The sequence below is a fragment of the Hibiscus syriacus genome, unplaced genomic scaffold, assembly GCF_006381635.1.
Source record: "Hibiscus syriacus cultivar Baekdansim isolate YM2019G1 unplaced genomic scaffold, ASM638163v2 tig00003507_pilon, whole genome shotgun sequence".
NCBI classification, from domain to species: domain Eukaryota; kingdom Viridiplantae; phylum Streptophyta; class Magnoliopsida; order Malvales; family Malvaceae; genus Hibiscus; species Hibiscus syriacus.
The window spans coordinates 418,218-441,209 of record NW_024061975.1 but is presented as its reverse complement, the minus strand read 5'-3'; the positions used below and the strand labels follow the sequence as shown (position 1 = coordinate 441,209).

Below are 22,992 nucleotides of genomic sequence, written 5' to 3'. Positions count from 1 at the left end.
GGCAAAGGCGCGTCCCTGGGGATGCGCCTTCCACACGTGGCATCCAACTCAACGAAAACACGGGTAAAGCGCGTCCCCGAGGACGCGCCTTTGCCAACTCAACAGAAAGGGTGCTACTTCTGGAAATATTGGTCAAATGGTGTCAGAAAGATAAAAACAAAACGGTGTGAGTTATGTCAAATAACCGATACATTCACCTCCCAAATCAAAACCTAATTTTCAACTCACCGCAATTTGCAGACTTCCCCTAGAGGCCTAGGCTTCCATTGTTTCACTGTGTTCTTCCCTTTTCCATTCTATATTTCAATCCCCCTTTCATAAAATCTCGATTCTAGGGTTTCTCTCGTTTTCTACAGAAAACCCACCTCCTCCTCTTTTTTAGTTTCTTCCATGTCCAAGCTTGCTTCCTTTTTGCCCTCTGCAATTCCACCTTCACAGCACTAATTTTTTCCCATCTTTTTTCGTAAAAAATAAATAAAATAACGATAATATGGACCCGGGGGTTCTTGAATTCGACATTGGCCTAGGCGGAGGAGGTAGCAGCGGTCGAGACGGCGATGATGATGACAATATAGGGTTAGACGTTGACGAGGACATGCCCGATAGTCCTGCTCCTTCACTTCTTGCTTCCAATAGCAGTGGAGGTGGCTTTGGAAACGGAAGCGGCGAAATTTATCTCCCAGAAGGGGACCTACTGGATCTTGAGCCATATGAAGGTATGGAATTTGAGTCTGAAGAGGCCGCAAAGGCCTTTTACAATTCTTATGCTCGCCGCGTCGGTTTTAGTACGCGTGTAAGTTCTTCTCGTCGTTCTAGGCGCGATGGAGCAATTATTCAGAGACAATTTGTTTGTGCTAAAGAAGGGTTTAGGAACTTGAATGAGAAAAGAACAAAAGATAGGGAGATTAAGCGTCCTCGTACTGTTACTAGAGTGGGATGTAAGGCTTCTTTGTCTGTTAAAGTGCAGGATTCGGGGAAATGGGTTGTGTCTGGATTTGTTAGAGAACATAATCATGAGCTTGTTCCTCCTGACCAGGTTCATTGTCTTCGGTCTCATAGGCAGATATCTGGGCCTGCTAAGACTTTGATTGATACATTGCAGGCTGCTGGGATGGGGCCTCGTAGGATTATGTCTGCTTTAATAAAAGAGTATGGTGGAATTAGTAAGGTTGGATTTACAGAAGTGGATTGTAGGAATTATATGAGGAATAATCGGCAGAGGAGCTTAGAAGGAGATATTCAACTACTTATGGATTATTTGAGGCAAATGCAAGCTGAGAACCCAAATTTCTTTTTTGCCGTTCAAAGTGATGAGGATCAAGCTTTGACGAGTAATGTGTTTTGGGCTGACCCCAAGTCTAGGATGAATTATACTTACTTTGGGGATACTGTTACGTTTGATACTACCTATAGGTCGAACAGGTATCGGCTACCTTTTGCACCTTTCACTGGAGTAAACCACCACGGACAACCGGTTTTGTTTGGTTGTGCCTTTTTAATAAATGAATCTGAAGCATCTTTTGCTTGGTTGTTCAAGACTTGGCTTATGGCAATGTCTGGTCGCCCTCCTGTGTCTATCACCACCGATCAAGATGCTGTTATTCGGTCAGCCATCACGCAGGTTTTCCCTGAGACTCGGCACCGTTTCTGCAAATGGCACATCTTCAAGAAATGCCAAGAGAAGTTGTCCCATGTGTTCCTTAAGCATCCGACTTTTGAAGCAGATTTCCATAAGTGTGTTAACTTGCCTGAATCGATTGAGGAGTTTGAGTCTTGTTGGTTGTCTCTTGTAGATCGATATGAACTCAGGGATCATGAATGGCTTCAGATGATTTACAATTACCGCAGACACTGGATCCCTGTATATCTGCGGGACACTTTTTTTGCCGAGATGTCTATAACCCAACGAAGTGATAGCATGAACTCGTACTTTGATGGCTTTGTGAATGCTTCAACCAATCTGAATCAGTTCTTTAAGCTCTATGAGAAAGCTCTGGAGAGTCGAAACGAGAAAGAAGTGAAAGCGGATTATGATACAATGAACACTTCCCCTGCGCTGAAGACCCCATCTCCAATGGAGAAACAGGCGTCAGAGCTTTATACCAGAAAACTGTTTATGAGATTTCAAGAGGAGCTAGTTGGGACTCTGACATTTATGGCATCAAAATCAGACGACGATGATGATACTATAACATATCAGGTGGCAAAGTTCGGAGAGGATCATAAATCCTTCAATGTTAAGTTCAATGTTTTAGAAATGAAAGCTGCTTGTAGCTGCCAGATGTTTGAGTTCTCTGGTCTTCTCTGTAGACATATATTGGCAGTTTTCAGAGTAACCAATGTCCTTACTCTCCCTTCTCATTATATTTTGAAACGATGGACGAAAAATGCAAGGAGTAGTGTCATATTAGAAGATCGTTCAAGCGATGCATATACTAATTATCTAGAATCTCATACAGTCCGATATAATACCCTACGCCATGAGGCCTTCAAGCTTGTTGATGAAGGATCAAAGTCTTTAGACGCTTGCAATGTGGCAATCGATGCTCTCCAACAGGCTGCAAGAAGAGTTGCACTTGCGATAAAGAATGATGGCAGGACTACACTGGTTAATGGGCGGATCAGGGGGGATTCTTCACATGATGCTAATCGGGCAAATACACTTAATCACAAAATGCCCAGGCAACCTTTATCTGAGGTGAGAACTATTATTCAGTTATTCCTGTTGCTTGTTATACATATGACATCTTGAATGAAAATCTATGACCATGAGTGCTTTTAATATTCTTGTTTGAACTTTTCTGTAAATTTTTGCTTTCCCATTTTCTCCAATACCTGGTTTACTGCTTGCATTTGGAACTGTTTTTATTGTAGTAAGCCTTACCTAAGAGATTATTTCTGTCCCATGATATGTAATTCAAGATATTGGTAGGTCTAGAAATTGTGTTGTAAACTTGTAAACTTTTTGATTGCACGATCCACTTGAAGGGGACCACCCAAATCCTAATTTCAGTGGGAATAGATAAGTTGTAGAGTTACCTTAGCAGGCTCAGCATTTGAGACTAAAGCACATATTCAAACATTTGTTTTCTGGTAGCCAATGTCTCTAGGTTTATTCCATCTGTTATTTTCTTTTTGACAATCATGTCTTCTCTTTATTATATTGTTAATATATCATGTTTCTTTGAAGTGAAATGAATTATCTGCTTGATGAATTTGTAAGCTATGTTCACTATTTTCTTAGGTTTTTAGCTCCAATACAATTTGTTTTGTGTTTCCTCATGCTTTTGCTTTAACGGTTCTTAGAGAATGTTTTTTCATATATATCCTTCCAATTTCATATTCTTGTTCAACAATCTGGTTACAAGTTTAGGTCAAAGTATAGTATCTTTTGTTTGCCTAAGGTGTTCTGCTCATGATTAAGCAAGGCATAACATGTTCATACTGAATGATCAATTTGATTATACTCCCATGTTGTCTTTCAATCATGTAGCCTTTTAGATATCTGATGTATGCTATCTTAAGGGACTTTGTTCAATGATTCCTAGGATGTAAACAATCTGGTTTTCCCAGTCTCTACTCACTGTCAGTTTCTTTGTGTTAGAATTATAAAAAGAACATCACCGAATATGCACATATAAGGGAACAAAAAAGGAAAAAAATTAACGCTGGGCGCTTCATTGTTTTTTCAGGATCACATGGACAAGAAAATCCGAGAACTCACTGATGAGCTGGAGTTTGCAAGTCGAAAAAGTGAAGTTTACCGGTCAAATATGCTTTCTGTTTTAAAGGAAATCGAAGACCATAAGCTACAGCTGTCAATTAAAGTGCAAAATATAAAGATCAGTATGAAAGATGGCCTGTGACGCCACACCACAATTCTCCTATCTAATCCCATCCGATTTCATACTTCAAGTCTGTCTTCAATCCGACCCTAGGTTTTTCTTCACATTTGAATGCTGTGAGCAATTAGGATTAGCTTCTGGCTTGTAGCCATGTACAGTATAATTGATGTGTTTTAGCCGTTTAGGTGCACAGTTTGTCAAGTTGAGTGATTAGTTTCTTTTAGTTAAAACTATGTGGAGATTTAGTTGACACTGTCGATAATATAGTCTGAAGATTTCTGGATAACCTCCCCATGCATCAAAATTATGGTATCTCTATGGACTATCTGCATTGCTTAAACTTAGTGAAGACTTGAAGTTCAGAACTCAATGATAATGACAGAAATATAGCTGATCTTAATTTCTCATTGACAAAAACGAGTACCAAGGTGACAATTAAGCTACAATACGAAGAATGATAATCAAAGAGAATGGGAGTGTGGCTAATGGCTTATAGTACCTCAGGAAAGCCCTTTAAACAAACCAAATTTCAATAAAAACTTCTTCTGATTGCAGTCTAGCATTTCACTTGGGCTACAATTGACACCCTTTTCTTCCAAAAGCCGGTGCCGCAACTCTATTCTCTTCTTCAAACCGTGCTGGAAGAAGTCAGGGTAATTAGCCAGTTTATCGGTTTGCCTCCCCATCACATCAACCAAGAACCTAATCCTAGGTTCTAAGGAATTCTTGATGATCTTGATAAGAATCAGGGGATAGCCAGTCACCATAGCGCTATCTGACTATCCCCAAACCCACTTCTTTGGAGATATGCAAAGTTGGGTCTTAGAACCTTGCTAACATCTCTACACAAGACTTCAGGGAAGTTCATGGTCACTGTTTGAAGATCTGTCACGGACAAAACAATTGATTTCAAAAACTCGGATATAGGACGTAGCCTTTTGTCGACACTATAACCCATTATAAATGGGTATTTAGCCAGAATTTTACCAATCATCCCATCTCTGGTAAGGCCAAGGGTGGCAAGTAAGTAAACTATTTCTGTGAGTTTAGATTCAATGCTATAGCTGATGAGCCTAGGATTCAGCAATATCATTTTGCCTGGTTGCTTTTCGGGGACTCCCAATGCTTGAAAAAAAGCCAGGAGTGGGCAAAGCTTCTCTTCCATAGTGTGAGAGACTATATGACGGGATCTAGCAATGACGAAGGGACTTCACAGTGTTTAGTTCCCAGAGTAGCGAGGCACTCTACCATGGGGACAAGCTTCTCATTTAGACAAGAGCAAGAATCTTGGGGCGCCTGGAAACAATAGAAGGCAGCTTTCTCTCTTGAATGCCAATCCTATTCAGGTAAGTCCAGTTTTCGGAGGCTATTTCCTTGTGCACACGCTCAAGGCGTTTACACTTTTTGAACATTTCATTGATACTTTTATCATCGAAACCTACGTCTCTGAAGAACCACATGATGCTACCAACATTTTGAACGCTAGCAACTTCCATGTATGCAAAAAAGGCATAATACAGAACATTGATATCTATAAAGTAGAAACAGCTACAAATTCACATGGATAATAGAACTTGAAGACTCCCAAGTAAATTATGTTGCAATGGCGCCATAGTTAAGAAGCGAGCAATGAGTGAATGGAGCCTCTTGAAAGAAGACTCACAAGTAATCACTGCCGAATAAAAGTCACAGAAGATGGATTCAGAGGCTGAAACAAACAAACAAATGATGATATAACTTAACCAATGGAACACCAAGCATATCAATTCAGTGAATGACACCAAGCAATCAAAGCAAAAGCACTAGAGAATATCTCAAACAAAATAATAAAGAACTGAAAGAAACACAGACAATTTTACTCTGGGTTTCCAATTCTATTGGTGTTGATTAACAGGTCAAATAGATTGAAAGATGCAACATTACCTTTACCTACTGGAGTTGAAATAGGGAAAACCATAGGCAAAACCCAAGTGCTTTCTGTAAATGGTTAGATTGTGGGGGCATTAAAGCTGCATAAGCTACCGGGATGAAAAGTAGCCTCGAGCTCCGTCTCTGCGTCTTGTGAAGCCTTGTCTAATAACCAGTCTCTTCGCCACTGGGGTCTGGGTTTACCGCTGAAATAAAAAAATAAAAATAAAAAACTAGGATTTGCTCACTTTTGTTTCCATATTACCGTTATTACCTTCATGCATGTAAGCACAAGTTCTATTTTATCCCTAAAGTTCTAAACTTTTCCCCTTCTAGTCTTCCTTTTGGGCTCAAAATGGAACTTCTCTGAGCTTAAACCCTCAATCCCTGTCAAACCCAGAGCAGCTTCTTTGAATTGAGAAGGAAAAGATCAGCCTTTGATTCTTTTGGGATCAAAAACCTAACTTCTCTCAGCTTAAACCTGTCAAACCCATAGCCGTTTCTATGAATTGAAGAAAAGAACAGCTTTTGATACTAGAAACCAGTGCTACGATATAGAATCATCACAAGCTCGGGGTGTTTTACGAAGCTGATGAAGATTTTAACCTTGAAGCCCCATCACCCCATTTCAACATGGTTTTAATAGAAATGGAAAAGATGATGAGGCTCCTCAACGTATCCGCAGTAGACCCTTAAGGGGTCAAAGGCCTTCCAATCCTTCTATTTGTGAAACTGAAGGAGCCAACTTCGATCTTAATACTTCCTTGTTTCAGCTTGCTTCTGATCCTAAAAACAAGAGAGAAGATTCTCAATCCGATGTGAACTGCCCTGAGAATCTGAAGCAATACATAGGAAAGAGCATGAAGAAAAGGTTTCCCCACCACAGGATGCTGATGAGCTTTTCAAGAAAATGAAGGAAACGGATCTCATATACGATGCTGTAGCCATGATTGATGGTCTATGTAAAGATGGGCTAATCCAGGAAGCAATGAATATTTTTTGGATTAATGAGAGAAAAAGATACAATCCCGGAGGTTGTTATATACACAGCTGTTGTTGATGGCTTCTGCACAGCACACAAGCTTGATGAAGCAAAGAGATTTTTCAGGAAGATGCAAGCGAAAGTTGTTGTTCCCAATGCCTTTATTTATACTGTTTTGATTCAAGAGAAAACACCTGCCAAAGCATAAGCTTTTACATGGCATATAAAATTTTTCACTTCAACTTCCCAAAGCTCCTCTTTTCTCATCCCTTGTCCAAAGTACATCCCCTTAAAACTCTCTCTGTTTCAACTCTAGCAACAAACCACACTATACCCAAGTCTAAAAAAACATTTTCCCACATTTTCCAAGAATGTTCATGCCGAACATCCTTAAACCCAGGCAAACAAGCACATTGCCAAATGATAATATCTGGGTTTGTTCCAACAGTCTTTGTCGCCAATTGTTTGATCCAGTTGTACATTAAATGCGGACATTTGGGATATGCTACTAAAGTGTTCGATAAAATGTATCAACCAGATGTGGTGTCATGGAATGCAATGATTTTTGGGTATGCTAGTTATGAGATGATGGGGAGTGCAAGAAGATATTTCGATGATATGCCTGAAAAGGATGTTATTTCGTGGAATTCATTGATTTCAGGGTACCTGAAGAATGGTGAGTGTTTGGAATCCATTTTGGTTTTCCTGGAAATGAGGAAGGCTGGAGTTGGGTTTGATTGGACAACCTTTGCTGTTGTTTTGAAATCTTGTGCTGTTTTGAAAAAGTTTGATGTGGGGATACAAGTTCATGGTGTGGCGGTTAAAGGTGCTTTTGATAAAGATGTCATTACAGGAAGTGCTTTGGTGGATTTGTATGGAAAATGTAGTAGGTTAGATGATTCAATTAGGTTCTTTTATCAAATGCCAGAGAAGAATTGGGTTTCTTGGAGTGCTGTCATTGCAGGTTGTGTTCAAAATGGTAAGTTTATTAAGGGTGTTGAATTGTTCAAAGAAATGCAAAGGGGAGGTATTGGGGTTAGCCAGTCAACTTATGCTAGTGTTTTCAGGTCATGCTCTGGTTTCTCTGCATTTTGGTTAGGAAGGCAGTTGCATGGTCATTCCTTGAAGACGAATTTTGCATCAGATTTGATCGTAGGAACAGCAATTTTAGATATGTATGCAAAATGTGGTAGCATGATTGAAGCTCAAAAGATATTTAACTTGTTTCCTATTCGCAATTTGCAATCTTTTAATGCCATAATTATTGGTTATGCCCAAAGTTGTCAGGCCATTCCAGCGTTGCATTTATTTCGACATTTGCTCAAGTCTGATATTGGTTTTGATGAAATAAGTTTATCAGGAGCATTTAGTGCTTGTGCAGTCATTAAAGGGTATTTGGAGGGCGTTCAAGTGCATGCCTTGGCCGTCAAATCTACTCTCGAGTCAAATATTTGTGTGGCCAATGCTATACTGGACATGTATGGTAAATCTGGAGCTTTAGCCGAAGCATGCCATGTTTTCTATGAAATGGAGAAAAGGGATGCTATTTCTTGGAATGCAATTATTGCAGCACATGAACAGAATGGAAATGAAGAGGCAACACTGGCTCATTTTGCTTCCATGCTGCATTCCGGGATGGAACCTGATGAGTTCACTTATGGCAGCGTATTAAAAGCTTGTGCCGGTCAAAAAGCCTTGGATTATGGCATGGGGATCCATAATAGAACAATTAAATCTGGAGTAGTTTTGCATTCGTTTGTTGGAAGTGCTCTTGTTGACATGTACTGTAAATGTGGGATGATGGAAGAGGCAGAAAATATCCATGACAGAATAGAGCAGAAATCCATGGTATGTTGGAATGCAATAATTTCTGGATTTTCTCTGCAGAAAGAAAGTGAAGAAGCTCAGAATTTTTTTTCCCGAATGTTGGAAATAGGGGTAAAGCCAGATCACTTCACTTATGCAACAGTTCTTGATACATGTGCTAATTTGGCCACCATTGGACTTGGTAAGCAAATTCATGCTCAGATCATCAAGCTTGAACTGCAATCAGATGTATACATATGCAGCACCCTTTTGGATATGTACTCAAAATGTGGAAACACGTATGATTCCAAGCTCATATTTGAGAAAGCAACTAATAGGGATTTTGTAACATGGAATGCCATGATTTGTGGGTATGCCCAACATGGCCTCGGAGAAGAGGCTCTTCAAGTTTTTGAGGATATGATTATCGAGAATGTGACACCAAACCACGCAACATTTGTTTCAGTCCTTCGAGCATGTGCACATACAGGGCTGGTAGAAAAGGGATTGCATTATTTTGCCTTGATGTCAAGTGACTATGGTTTAGCACCTCAGTTGGAGCACTATTCGTGTATGGTGCATATAATGGGAAGGGCAGGCCAAATTACTGAGGCATTGAGACTCATAAATGATATGCCGTTTGAAGCAGATGATGTTATATGGAGAACTCTGCTTAACATTTGCAAGATCCATGGGAATGTAGAGGTGGCCGAGAAAGTGGCGGATTCTCTTTTGCAATTGGACCCTCAAGATTCCTCTGCTTATATTCTTCTATCAAACATTTATGCTGATGCCGGATTGTGGGGCAAGGTTTCGTATATGAGGAAGCTGATGAGGTATAATAAGCTCAAGAAGGAACCTGGGTGTAGTTGGATTGAAATAAAAGATGAGGTCCATGCATTCCTTGTTGGTGAAAAGGCTCATCCAAGATGCAAAGAGATATATGAGATGCTTGGTGTTTTAGTTGATGAAATGAGATGCTACATGGCTGATACAGTTTTTTTGCTTGAAGAGGAGGCAAACCAATTACAGGGGCAAAAAGAGCTGAAAATCATCTTGTGCAATTTTAAATTTTATTGCCTTAGGCAAGTGAATTCTTTTTCGGCATAATATATCCTTAAAACATAGGAAACTCTTCTTTAAACGACTATTAGATTCACTTTTCGGTGTTTGATCTTGTTAGAGATTGAAGTTTGATTAACAGGAACTAAGAAGTTCAACACTCCAACAAATATATTACTTTTCTGACCTTGCATGGAGAGGTGTTGTCCTGAGCACAATCAGGCACTAGCTTGACCTTCATGCGGGCACTGCCACCACAACCGGACACAAACCAGACCCTCCTTGCAGGCACTGCCTCAACCACAATCGAGCACCAGTTGTGAATGAGAGCTTGAGGCTACTGGTGAAGGATTATGGAGTTGTAAACATCTGTCCGACTTTGATCTTAAGCATGAAATGAGATTTTTTGTTGACCTTTATCTCATGAAGGATGCAAGCATATTTTTTTTCACCTCAAAGAAGTATTACAATGAACACAATTTACGAGTTTCTGACAGTCAAAAGATATATGTTATTGTAACTCAAGACAAAAGGGATTTTTTGGTTTATGAATTATGATATATATCTTAGACAATTTCTGGACACGAGAGCACCTTTTTCACCTTTGCTTTGGTAAGCAACAAAACATCTCAGAAAATATTTTAACTCCTCCGTTTTTCATGTTATCTTCTTTTGTTAGGCTCTTGAAATCAGCAAGTCCCTTTGTCCTGTCCCCTTTTTCTTGGTTTCCTGTTATTTGTTCACTTCTACAATATGGAAGGTTCTCGGAGTTTATGAATGGATGTTACTCTTTTTTCTATATGCAACTTCTTATATATGTATTTGCTTCCTGAATCTATTGGTTGGTATGCTTTCTTAACTATTATATGCATGATAGATCACAGCAACTAGTAAAAGTGCTATTGCAAGCAATTGCTGGTATGTTGTTTCATAAACTGTAGACCTTGCAAGAAAATACTAAAATCATATTAGATTGAATACCTGTAGCATAATGATTTGATAAATGAGTTAGCCTTAACCTGTAAAAAGAGAAACATGGAAATCACCATTTTTTGGTTGCATAACATATAACAATATCAAGAATGACAGTAATGTGAAGGTAGCAGGAGCTATGGAAGATGGCTTAGCCATTAACAGATATAAAGAAAATGACAAGAACTTTGTGGGCATTTGTGGTTTATTAGCTATTAGCTTAATGTTGTTTCCTGTAACTGATTCACATGTTTAACCGTACGAGTCTTGAATATTATCAGATAGGACCTGCATCATTTTTGAGTGATGAATCATCGAATCTTCCTTTGTATTTGTTTCTTCTTCCTTTGTTGGGGTTTCGGCTTTGCTAATCTTGGGGGTTCGACTTCAGGGGTAGTTTGCATTTCATATCAACAATATCTCTTCCCATTAAGAAAAATCTCATAGCACTTTTGGTATGTAACTCCCAGTATCAAGTCAAATTCATGGTACAGCTTCATGAAGGTTTACATCATGAGGCTCCAAGCAACTGACTTCGAGGTACGAAATCGATCTACTTATCAGTTCATCTCCCGGCCTAACCTGCCAAAGACACATGTCAATAAGGACCGGTTTATTGGTCTTTACTAATCAGCAAGTGTACTGCCACCTAGCTAGTTTCATCTTGAATAGCACTGGGAAGCGTCTTGTTTGTTGATGTATTGCAATATCCTTTTTAAGAGTTTATACCTGTTTAGTCTATGAACATGACTACATGAGTGAGAAGAGTAGAATCTTTGGATCATTCTTTCTCAAATTACTGTAAGCAAGATTTATACACTCATTTTCTTAAAAGATAGAATTAACAAAAGTTTATCTTCTAGAAGGACTTTTCCACCACCATATCTTTTAAAGCAACAACAACACCAACAAACGTACAACAACCGAGCAAGGAGTCTAGTTGCATTAGGATTCTATTGTTAATAGGATTCTAAAAATAGTTAATTTTTTTCACTATAAATACATGTAATCCTCCTCATTTGTAACACACGATTTACATACAAAATACAGAGGAAAGCACGGAAAATACAAAGGCAAAGTTATTGTAAACAATTCGAAAAAGAAATAAAATGTAGCATTTTTTTACTTTTGATTCGCTCTCTTACATTTACGTTTTAATTATTATTATTTTATTTATTTAACTTTATTTATACGCACATTTCCCTTGATACTCGCTTTATTTAATTGTTTTGTTATTTTTCTTTTCTTTTTTTCATGTAATATTTTTTTTACATTTTATGCATTTTCTTTTTTACTTTAGTATATATTTTTATTTTTTTAGATTATATATTATTTTTTTATTATCAGTTTTATTAATTTATATATATATATATATATATATATTTACTATTTTTAATTTTTTTTATTTATTTGATATATATATTATTTTTACTTTTTTATTATTATTTTATTTATTTGTTTTATCTATATATTTTTTTCTTCTTTTTTTATTTTTTTATATTTATTTTACTTACTATTTTTATCTTTGTTTTCTTTATCTTATATTTTATTTAATTTTTTTCTTCATTTTATTTTAATTTATTTATTTATTTCTTACCTTTTTATCTAACATGATTTTTTGACCTTCTTAAGGCCACACCTTTAAAACTATCTAAGGTAAGTAATTGTGATCGTATTTTTACCTTTTAATTTTAAATTACAATTTTCTTAATTTAAGACAACCAGCAAATTAATTGGTACCGAAAGGGTAGTTCAAGGGTGTTAATCCTTCCTTGACCGTAACCGACTCCCGAACCTGACACATTTCTGGTAAAAATGCATATCAGGTAAGATGGTGTCCGACCCACCTAAATTCGTTTTAAAGTGGTCGGTGGCGACTCCCAACCCAATTATTTCAAGTCGAAGCCCAATTTAGGGCCCAACCGAAAGACGGTTACGACAACTTGGGGACTTTGTTGGGGACATGTAAGTGAGTCAGGCTAAGGTAATTTCCAGTTGTTTTTTTAACGAAAAGGGTAAGTTTAAATTGTAAGGTAACATTTCGATCATTATTGCTTACTTTTGATTATATTTTCGAGTAAATAGTTGTACTAACCGTTTTCTAATGATTTCAGCCCTTCAAAGCTTATTTTTCACTTAAGGCTCTAAACCCGAGCTTCGAACCCTGTTTAAGTGGGGGTGAAAGCGACGCCTTCGTGTGAATTTATTCACTGCACAGGCCTAGCTAGTAGCCTTCGGGATTCATATACCTTTATGTCTTCGTGTGAATTTATTCATCGCATAGACATAAGGGAATGTGTCCTCTCGAGTTTAACTTAGTCCACACAAGCCTGTGATGGGTTTAGGACTAAGGGTCTGGTAAGCCCAAGGGGGCGCCGACAAGGAGAACTCGGGTACCGTTTTCTAGAACCTAAACCGGGAGATTACATGGAATTAGAGCCCACCCAAAACTTCATTCCAAACCCTAGGTTGCTTTGTTTCATGCTTTACTTTTTGTTCAAAGCATGCGAACTAGACAAATATGCGGTTAGGATTTGTGTGGAGGTAGCATGCGGGATAGAGATCATGTTCGGGTATGTGGGGTAGATATCATATGGGGTAGGATTTTTTTGTTTTTATTATTGTTTTGATTTATCTCACTAACTCTATTTGACTTTTGTTCTCTTTTATTTTGTTTTCATCATTTGCATCATTTAAAAGAGGTGTTGATCCACCAAAAACGTGTTTGTTAAACCATGAATGATCTGCATTAATGGACAAAGGGGTTGTAATACAAGAGGTGAAAAACGCAGGGGTCTGATTATAGTCAGAAAAGACTCAGAAAGAAAATGAGGATAATCTGGAAGACAAATATGTGTCACATTCGATCAAGAAGACATGGTGTCCACAATCAAATAGATCAAAAGTCAACTTTTCAAAAATGAGTTGACAAAGGTGGCAGGGACAAGACGAGAAAAAGGTTACTGACCTCGAGAGTCCCTTCAAAGACAACAAGAACAAGATGACAAAACGATAGCTGAATTGGAAGCCATTGTCGACAAATTCAATGAACTTCAGATAATCCTTTTGATGGAGGATTTCAATGATGTTTCCGTTATAGAACAGGTTCAGCAAAGGATGAAAGCCAGAGATGCAGTTATTCGATACTTCTGGGAACAAGTACAAAAAATAGCTCATCACTTGCACGATTTAGCCAGAGAAGCCGGAGCGGTTCGGCAGGGTATTCGACCAGTGACAGACGAAGGTAGAAGACTAATTAACTTGTTTCAGGGTCTAGAGGATTTAGTCTGGATGTACTTTTAAATAGTTTATTGTCTCTTAAAAGATCAAACACTTTTGTCCCAATAAAGATTATTTATAATAACAGACATGTTTTTGGATCAATGCCTCGAACATTTCATGCTTTTTTGCATTTTGCATCTACGTTTCATTTTTTAAGCATTTTCATAAACATGAAATTTCTTCATGGAGAATTCGATGAAGTGGTTTTAACCACATGACACCACATGGAAGCAAGATTGTAACATCAAAAGAAAAAAAGTTGAAATCACAACGAATGAACCCGATCAGCTGGTTGTACGACTAAGCCTGCCAGGATGATCTGAGAAAAGAGTCCACATATCCTAAGGGCTACGATGTTGAAGCTGTTTGCAGTTTCCACATAGGATGCTCCAGACATTCCTCTGAGAACTATAAGGCGCTGAAGCGCGAGATCCAAAACCTGATGGATTCAGGGGCATGGACAGCCGAAGAAGAGGACATTGCATATATCATTTGCACTTAGAGGATTGTTTTGTTTGAACACGTCTTTGATCTTTCATGTATGCTTAATCTTTTAAACGATTCAATTTATACTACTTTCTAAGGTGGAGCAATTGAACAAATTTTAATCTTTAGTTCTTCGAATATTAAATGAATTAAGGATTCTTTTAATTCTTCAAGAATTATAGATTTTTGACATATGGCAAGATTAGACCTTTCTTATCATGTCTCAAACCCTAAAATAAAATACCTTAATTCTTTACCCAAAATAACTCATGGTCATTACCAAAAAGACCAAATTTTGACATTACCTCCATTTGAAACTTGTGAACATTGCCTTTATCTTTTGATACACCCATACCTTTCTTTGAGTCAAATAAAGTCACACCATTGTCTTTTTAGACTCAAAATTGACATTTTTATGCCATTAAAACCCAAGGCATTGAGTTGTTCATTTAAACATGAGCCTTCTTCTAAGACACAACTTGGGGTATCTCGTAGGGAGCATGAACATTGAGACATGTTGGGGGCAAGAAGCAGAAAGAAGAATTCACTTGGAATAATTCTACCATGCATTAATAGCACTGTTTTCATGTGAATAAAAATAATCCTGAAAATCTATCCCTCTAGAGATACCTTTTCTGTGAGGACTTCCATGTATGAAATGATGAACGACTTTCTTTCTTCATCCCTTCACAACAGGAGAAAATATATATCCCTTGTGTCCCCTTTTGAGCCTATAGTATTTTTCTTCTGATTCAACCCTAACCAAGGATCACCCTCCGCACTGAGGGGCAAGGTGGAGAAACTCTGCTCGCATGAGTGAAGATATTGATTCTAATGAGATACTGAAAAGTGAACCAAATGCCAAGTGCAAAGATTTAATCAAAGCAAAAAGAGAAAAAAAAAGCAAAGAGAAAAAAACAAAGGAAAAGACAAGATGCATATGCAAAGATTCTCTCGATTCAAATGACGCATCGAGATTCAAACTATGAGATTGATCAAGCACAATAATTTCCGAATCACTGAACCACTTCATTCGAAGATCATAGAGCATCAAATGAGATTGATCAAGCACAATCATTTCTGAATTACTGAATCACTCCACTCGAAGATCATAGAGCATCAAGAGAGAGACACATACGAGCAGATTCAAATTGAGCAAGATATGATCGAAGACATTAGAATGAATTGATCATTGGTTCAATCACCCTTAAACACTTGTTTGGGCCTTTTATCCATTTTTTCATAACCATGAACCATGACCTACGTTACGTGCCTTAAAAGTCCATTCTAATCATACATGGATTTCTAAATATAATAGACTACCTTTAGATTTCATCCCGCCCATCAGGATTAATCTTTTTTTTGCAAAAAATAGTGTAATTAATGCATGATAGAGAAAAATAACAAAAGGGGGTTCGAGATGTAAATTACGAATGACGTCTTGAAACCAAAGGAGGATTCGAGTTGAAAACCTGAAAAGGCGGCTCGAATACAAAAATTGGGCAGCTGAGGCGATCGCACGAATTCCTTGATAAGGCATCGCACAATCCAAGCTTGACCATGAAAGCTGGGAATCGGAAAACACTTCCAATAGACGAGCATGCAAGATACCCCATCAAACCTTTGAGCATCAAATAAACAAAAATGTCAAACCATTGACCAAACACAATAACCTGAGACATTTTTATCCTTTCCTTACTTAACCATTTCCCAAAAATTGATTTGATCTTGGCACGTGTCAAACAGCTATAATTTATTGAAGGATTAACAATGTAATTAATTATTTGATATCCAATGAACTCTAGTTTTATGATTTGTATCAATTGTAAAACCGTGAAAGGGGCAATATTTTCAAAACTTTTGGTTAAACATTTTTCGAAACTCTTTTTTGATATTTTCAGAACTTTGAAAATAAAAAATAAAGAAAAACATTTTTTTTTCAAAACAATACAATATCTCTAGAGTGGATCTTGGTAAATGACATGTGGCTCTCAAACACAAAACGCATGCTTAGAATCAATGTTGGAGCAAGAAATCAGGAACAATGAGGGCATCTTTGAAGATTCAACATCAAATGTTGGGGCATTTTTTTAGATTTAACATCAAATGTTGGGGCATTTTTTGAGATTCAACATCGAATATTGGGGCATCTTTGGGAATTCAACTTCCTGATGCAAATTATCAGACCTTTTGAAGGCATTTCCTCCATATGTAGGAACAAGCACACAAAGCACGAGACTCCATCCAGGGGATAAAACAGAACTAATTCATGTTACATGCATCTTAGGCATACTTAAGAGCATCACATTTATCATTTTTTGTATGCATAAGTTTTTGCAGCTTTTAGAGTCAAGTTTCAACTTCAAGATGAATGATGCTCGATTCAAAAGCATATGGTGGTTGCTCTACCTCACAGCGAAGGGGCGACTGTCTGACAACAAAACAACTTTCCAGTTTCAGTCAGAGTCGATTTCAACTTCACTGCGAAGGATATTGAACTCAAAGCAACACAATTCACTCGAAAGTAGATTTCAACTTCACGACGAAAGATATCTAGCTCGAAGCCAAACTTCACAATAAAGGGGTCATCCACGGTTTCGACTTCACAGCGAAGAGAATCGTGTCCACCCGCAATATACAATACTTGGATTTCAACTTCACAACGAATGATATCCAAGTCAAGGCTCAACTTCACGACGAAAGTGCCACCTGCGATTTCAACTCCACGAAGGAGGATGTCGTGCCACTCGAGACAACACAAGTTCAACTCCACAACGAAGGGACGACTGGTTGTCAACAAACAATTTCCCAATTTCAGAGCCAATTTCAACTTCACAGCGAAGGATATTGGACTCGAGACAACACAAGTTCAATTTCACAACGAAGGGACGGCTAGTTGTCAACAAACAATTTTCCAATTTCGGAGCCAATTTCAACTTCACAGCGAAGGATATTAGACTCGAGATAGCACAAGCTCAACTTCACAGCGAAGGGGTGGCTGGATGTCAACAAACAATTTCATAGTTCCAGAGCCAATTTTAACTTCACGACGGAGGATATTGGACTCGGAACAATACAACTTACTTGGATTTCAACTTCACGACGAAGGATATCCAATTCCAAGGCTCGACTTCACAACGAAGGGGTCATCCACGGTTTCAACTTCACGACGAAGGGAATCGTGCTCACCATTGTCTCTCTTGAGACAGTTTCCAAGTTTCTCTTGAAACAAAATATTTGAATATGTTTTCATTGAAACTAATTTCGTCTCCCTTGAGATATTTTCTTTTGGAACTAAATTTTGTCTCCCTTGAGACAATTTCTCTTGAAACATAAACATTGAAAACATTTCCCTTGAAATGAATTTTATCTCAATTGAGATAATTTCCCTTGAAATGAAATTTTGTCTCCTTGAAACATAAACATTGAAAACATTTCCCTTGAAATAAATTTTATCTCGCTTGGGGTAGTTTCCATTGAAACAAAATTTTGTCTCCCTTGAGACAGTTTCTCTTGAAACATAAACATTGAAAACATTTCCTTTGAAATTAATTTTGTCTCTCTTGAGATAGTTTCCCTTGAAACAAATTTTTGTCTCCCTTGAGATAGTTTTTCTTAAAACATAAACCTTGAAAATGTTTCCCTTGAAACACAAAATATTTAAATCAGTTCCCCTTAAAACGAGTTTTGAGACAGTTTCCCTTGAAACAAAATCTTGTCTCTCTTGAGACAGTTTCCCTTGAAACAAATTTTATCTCTCTTAAGACAGTTTCCCTTGAAACAAAATCTTTGAATATCTTTTCCTTGAAACAAATTTCGTCTCCCTTGAGACAGTTTCTTTTAGAACTAAGTTTTGTCTCTCTTGAGACAGTTTCTTTTGAAACAAATTTTGTCCCTCTTGAGACGGTTTCTCTTGAAACACAAAAAAAAACACCCTCGAAATTATTTCTCTTGAAACACACACACAAAAAACCTTTGAAAATGTTTCTCTTGAAACACCAAACCCTCGAGTTCGATTACACTCAGCTTCGAGGGCGCATAATTTACAACATAACTCAAGGCTAGAAGGGTTATCTGTCACCAAAAGACCTTCGAGTTCGACTATGCTCAGCTCTAAGGCACATCATTTACAGCATAACTCAAGGCAAGAAGGGCTATATGTCAATAAAATTGTTGAGTTCGATTCCATTCAGCTCGATGACACCTCAATCACACTATTGTCCGGCTGCAATCGAGGTTTTTCAAGCCGAGAAGAAGGTCTGGGTTAGCCGTGCCTTAGTAGCAAGAAGCCTTTTTTCCGTCAGCATAGCTTAAGTCGAGAAAAGCTATCTGTCAGCGAAGACTTTTCGAGTTTGGTTTCATTCAGCTCGAGGGCATATCAACCACATTATGGAGTCAATAGATTACTTTCCAGTCGAATTTTTAGCCAAGGTCTTTAAACCGAGAAGAAGACCAAAGTGGACTACAACGAGAAGCCGCATTCTGATTCAAATCATTTCAAGATGGACTCGACTTCGCGACGGAGGAGCCATCTGCAATTCAATTCGACAAGGAGTTATTCTTCAACTCCACTGAACGAAAATTTGTGTCTTTTTTTCTTTGTCATATTTTTCGTTCCACGAAAAAGGACAAAGAGGGGCAGCTGTAGACACACATTTTCTTAAAAGATAGAACTAGCAAGAGTTTTTCTCTTAGGAGTACTCTTTCACCACCATATCTTTTAAAGCAACAACCACACCAACAAACGTGCAACAACCGAGCAAGGAGTCTAGTTGCATTAGGATTCTATTGTTAATAGGATTCTAAAAATAGTTAGTTTTTTCACTATAAATACATGTAATCCTCCCCATTTATAACACGCGATTTATATACAAAATACAAAGGAAAGCACGAAAATACAAAGACAAAGCTATTGTAAACGATTCGAAAAGGAAATAAAAGGTAGCATCTTTTTTACTTTTGATTCGGTCTCTTACATTTACGTTTTAATTATTATTATTTTATTTATTTAACTTTATTTATACGCACATTTCCCTTGTTACTCATTTTATTTAATTGTTTTGTTATTTTTTTTTCATGTAATATTTTTATGCATTTTTTTTACTTTAGTATATATTTTTATTTTTTTAGATTATATATTATTTTTTATTATCAGTTTTATTAATTTTTATATATATATATATATATATTTACTATTTTTTTTTTTTTTATTATATATATATATATATATTATTTTTATTATTTTTATTTGTTTTATTTATATATTTGTTTTCTTTTTATTTTACTTACTATTTTATCTTTATTTTCTTTATCTTATCTTTTATTTAATTTTTTTTCTTCATTTTAATTTAATTAATTTATTTATTTCTTACATTTTTATCTAACATGGTTTTTTGACCTTCTTAAGGTCACACCATTAAAACTATCTAAGGTAAGTAATTGTGATCGTATTTTTACCTTTTAATTTTAAATTACAATTTTCTTAATTTAAGACAACCGGCAAATTAATTGGTACCGAAAGAGCGGTTCAAGGGTGTTAATCCTTCCTTGACCGTAACCGACTCCCGAACCTGACACATTTCTGGTAAAAATGCAGATCAGGTAAGATGGTGTCCGACCCATCTAAATTCGTTTTAAAGTGGTCGGTTTAATTAATTAATTTATTTCTTACCTTTTTATCTAACATGGTTTTTTGACCTTCTTAAGGCCACACCTTTAAAACTATCTAAGGTAAGTAATTGTGATCGTATTTTTACCTTTTAATTTTAAATTACAATTTTCTTAATTTAAGACAACTGGCAAATTAATTGGTACCGAAAAGGCGGTTCAATGGTGTTAATCCTTCATTGACCGTAATCGACTCCCGAACCTGACACATTTCTAGTAAAAATGCAGATCAGGTAAGATGGTGTCCGACCCACCTAAATTCGTTTTAAAGTGGTCGGTGGCGACTCCTAACCCAATTATTTCAAGTCGAAGCCCAATTCGGGGCCAACCGAAAAACGGTTACGACACAAGGTAAATCTGCTGTTAAGATTAGATTGGTACGCAAACCGTATGACGATATTGATAGTTTTTAAAACTATGATTGTTTAACGAACCTTTAGAAGAAAATATCCATGTCATTAGAATTAACAAACACCTCTTGCTTTACATAATTGGTGTTTGCAGGTAAAAACGACAATTGGAACAATGTATCAGAAACAGCAGCAGCAGAGTGGCTTCCAAAAGAGTTAAAACAAGTCTTCTGATCATTTGAATTGGTTTCAGTTCTCTAATGTAGCAGGAAGTGTTAATTACCATGCGTATAAGATGGCAATAAATGCTGTGGAAGAAAGGGTGTTGGTTAATTTCATTGGCATCAGTTCTCGACCCTAAGCGGCTGGAGGGGTCTCGGTTTAACAATCCGTTAATCAACTGCCTAGCTGCAAGACTAGCCTGCATTTCAGTTCAGCAGCAGAGGTAAACAATCATATCACACAAGCTGGTTCTTGTACTTCTTCATACTGATTGTAGTTCAAAATCCATAAAGATTATGTTTTGCCAACATTATGCTGAGCAATTCTGCTGTCATCTTCGAAAAGATGGTGAAAGTCATATCATCTGCTTATGAACATTAAGGATGAATTGCAGTCATTTTACTCGAGCAATGTATTCTTCGGTTCCATCGAACGAATTTGACTCTGTAGATGGTTCTGCACCAAATGTTGGCGGTGGTTGAGTCCTAGATTTTCTTCTCTTGTTGGGCATGGGATGCTTCAAAACCTGTAAATCATTATAAACTCTTAATCTCATACAAAAACTATCATTATTAATCGAACAATCTTATCAAATACCAAGTAAAAACATATAGAAGAATAAAAAATGACCTGATTTACTACAGACTCGAATAAAATTGAAACCCAAAATAGTCCGACCCAACCTGAATTAAGTCTAAATCAAAATGACCTGAATCGAACCCGATCCGAATGACCCGTTTGCCCCATCTAATGGTTAACCATTTTACTTTTATAATGGACTTTTATAAATAAATAAATAAATATTAGAGTGGGATTTGGGTCGAGTTTTGTAAAAAGCTATACAAACCTTATATGTTAGGGTTGATAGATGAGAAATGTGAATGAAATCAATGGTTTAGGGTTTATTTGATTCTAGAAAATATAAGTTATTTCTATTTTCATTTTTTTAGAAAATAGAAAATGTTACAAGAAAATGTGTTTAGTTGTAAAATTAGAAAATCATTTCTAAAAAAAAGTGAAAATATAAAAACATAAATAAGATATTTTCAGTATTTTCATTAAAATTATTTTTGAAATTTGAAAATAGAAAAAATAAGGTATCTAGAATTTTTATCTTAACTTACACGAGTTCAAATCTTTCTAACAACAATTTTTTGACTGTATATGAAACCCTCAAGTTTTTTTTAAAAAATAATATGACCCCTAAACTTTTTTAACATTCAATATGGTTTTTAGACTGATTTTTTTAATAATTTAATAATTTAGTATTTTTATATTCAATGTATTGGATATCTTAATAATTATTTATATTTTATATTTAAAATTAAATAATTTCTCATTTTTTAAAAAATTAAATAAGTCTTCAAACTGTTTAAAAAATCAATGAAGTTCTCGAATTTAGTCAAAAAATTAAGTAAGCTCATCTATCACATCATCGTTCATCGTGTACTGTCAATATATCATCGCGAACTATCACATCAACATTGTAGATTTCTATATAAACTTTGTGAATTGTTATGTAAACGTCGTAACGATAAACGTTTGATTTTGTTAGTTAAAAGGTTTGATTTTTTTCTAAGTTTAAGAATCACATTGAATGCAAAAAAAATAATAATGATTGCACTATTTTTTTCTTCCAAAAGTTTGAGGGACATAATACCATTAAACATATATTCTTATCATAAACTAAAATAATTTTTATGTATTTTTTAATTTAATTGATATCTAATAATATAATATACATTAACATTGTATTTTTATTATAAACTAAAACAATTTTTATGTTATGAAATTTCTTATCAACTTTATTATTTTATATTTACATAATTCACATGTTAGATTTACTAAATGAATTTTTTTAATAATTATATTTTAATTCAATTATCTACCAACTATTTGTTCATCTCTATTTTTAAAAAATTAAAAATCAAATATATTTTCATTATTTTTATTTTTAAGTTCAAGTTTTTATTTATATTAATCAAACACTTTTTTTAATTTTGGCTTAAGGTTACAATTGTCCCTGTAGGATATCAAATTTATTATTTTTGTCCTTATCGTATTTTCGTATCAATTTTACTCTAGAAATTATTGATTAACAAAACCGTTAAATTCTGCTGACGTGGACACCAACTGTTTCCATCCCATATAATTTTACTAACGTGTCAACCACGTGGCAATAACAAATAAATATTATTTTTTTTAAATAAACAATAACACGGTCTGAGTCTTAAAGATAGAATCTTTACCAAAACAAACTCAGAGGGTTGTCATTGGCCGGAGAAGAGCAAGCAAACCAGACAGACAATGAGGAAGATATTAGGAGATAAACCGAACAGAAAATAAATTGAATTGTTGTTTGGATGAATAGAAAATAAATTGAACATAAAAAAGGATCCCATCAAATTCT

General features: G+C 36.1%; 2 protein-coding genes and 2 pseudogenes across 3 annotated transcripts; 3 read left to right on the top strand and 1 right to left on the bottom strand.

Annotated features, from left to right (window-relative positions):
* Positions 1–229: 229 nt before the first annotated feature.
* Positions 230–4,131, top strand: LOC120178681 (protein FAR1-RELATED SEQUENCE 5-like). Of its 2 annotated transcripts, none has more exons than XM_039184483.1 (2): positions 230–2,698; positions 3,374–3,443. In XM_039184483.1, exons 1-2 carry the CDS (start codon positions 491–493, stop codon positions 3,383–3,385), a joined length of 2,220 nt encoding a protein of 739 aa, XP_039040414.1. In that variant the 5' UTR covers positions 230–490; the 3' UTR covers positions 3,386–3,443. The 2 variants fall into 2 exon arrangements, with proteins under 2 accessions (XP_039040414.1, XP_039040410.1); XM_039184479.1 differs by lacking the exon at positions 3,374–3,443 and adding an exon at positions 3,693–4,131 and having other exon boundaries at positions 231–2,698.
* Positions 4,132–4,272: 141 nt separating this feature from the next.
* LOC120178697 lies at positions 4,273–5,590 on the bottom strand (annotated as a pseudogene).
* Positions 5,475–6,943, top strand: LOC120178133 (annotated as a pseudogene).
* LOC120178670 (pentatricopeptide repeat-containing protein At3g02330, mitochondrial-like) lies at positions 6,930–10,125 on the top strand. The gene has a single exon (XM_039184471.1). The coding sequence runs from the start codon at positions 6,952–6,954 to the stop codon at positions 9,649–9,651; it is 2,700 nt and encodes an 899-aa protein (XP_039040402.1). The 5' UTR covers positions 6,930–6,951; the 3' UTR covers positions 9,652–10,125.
* Positions 10,126–22,992: the final 12,867 nt, after the last annotated feature.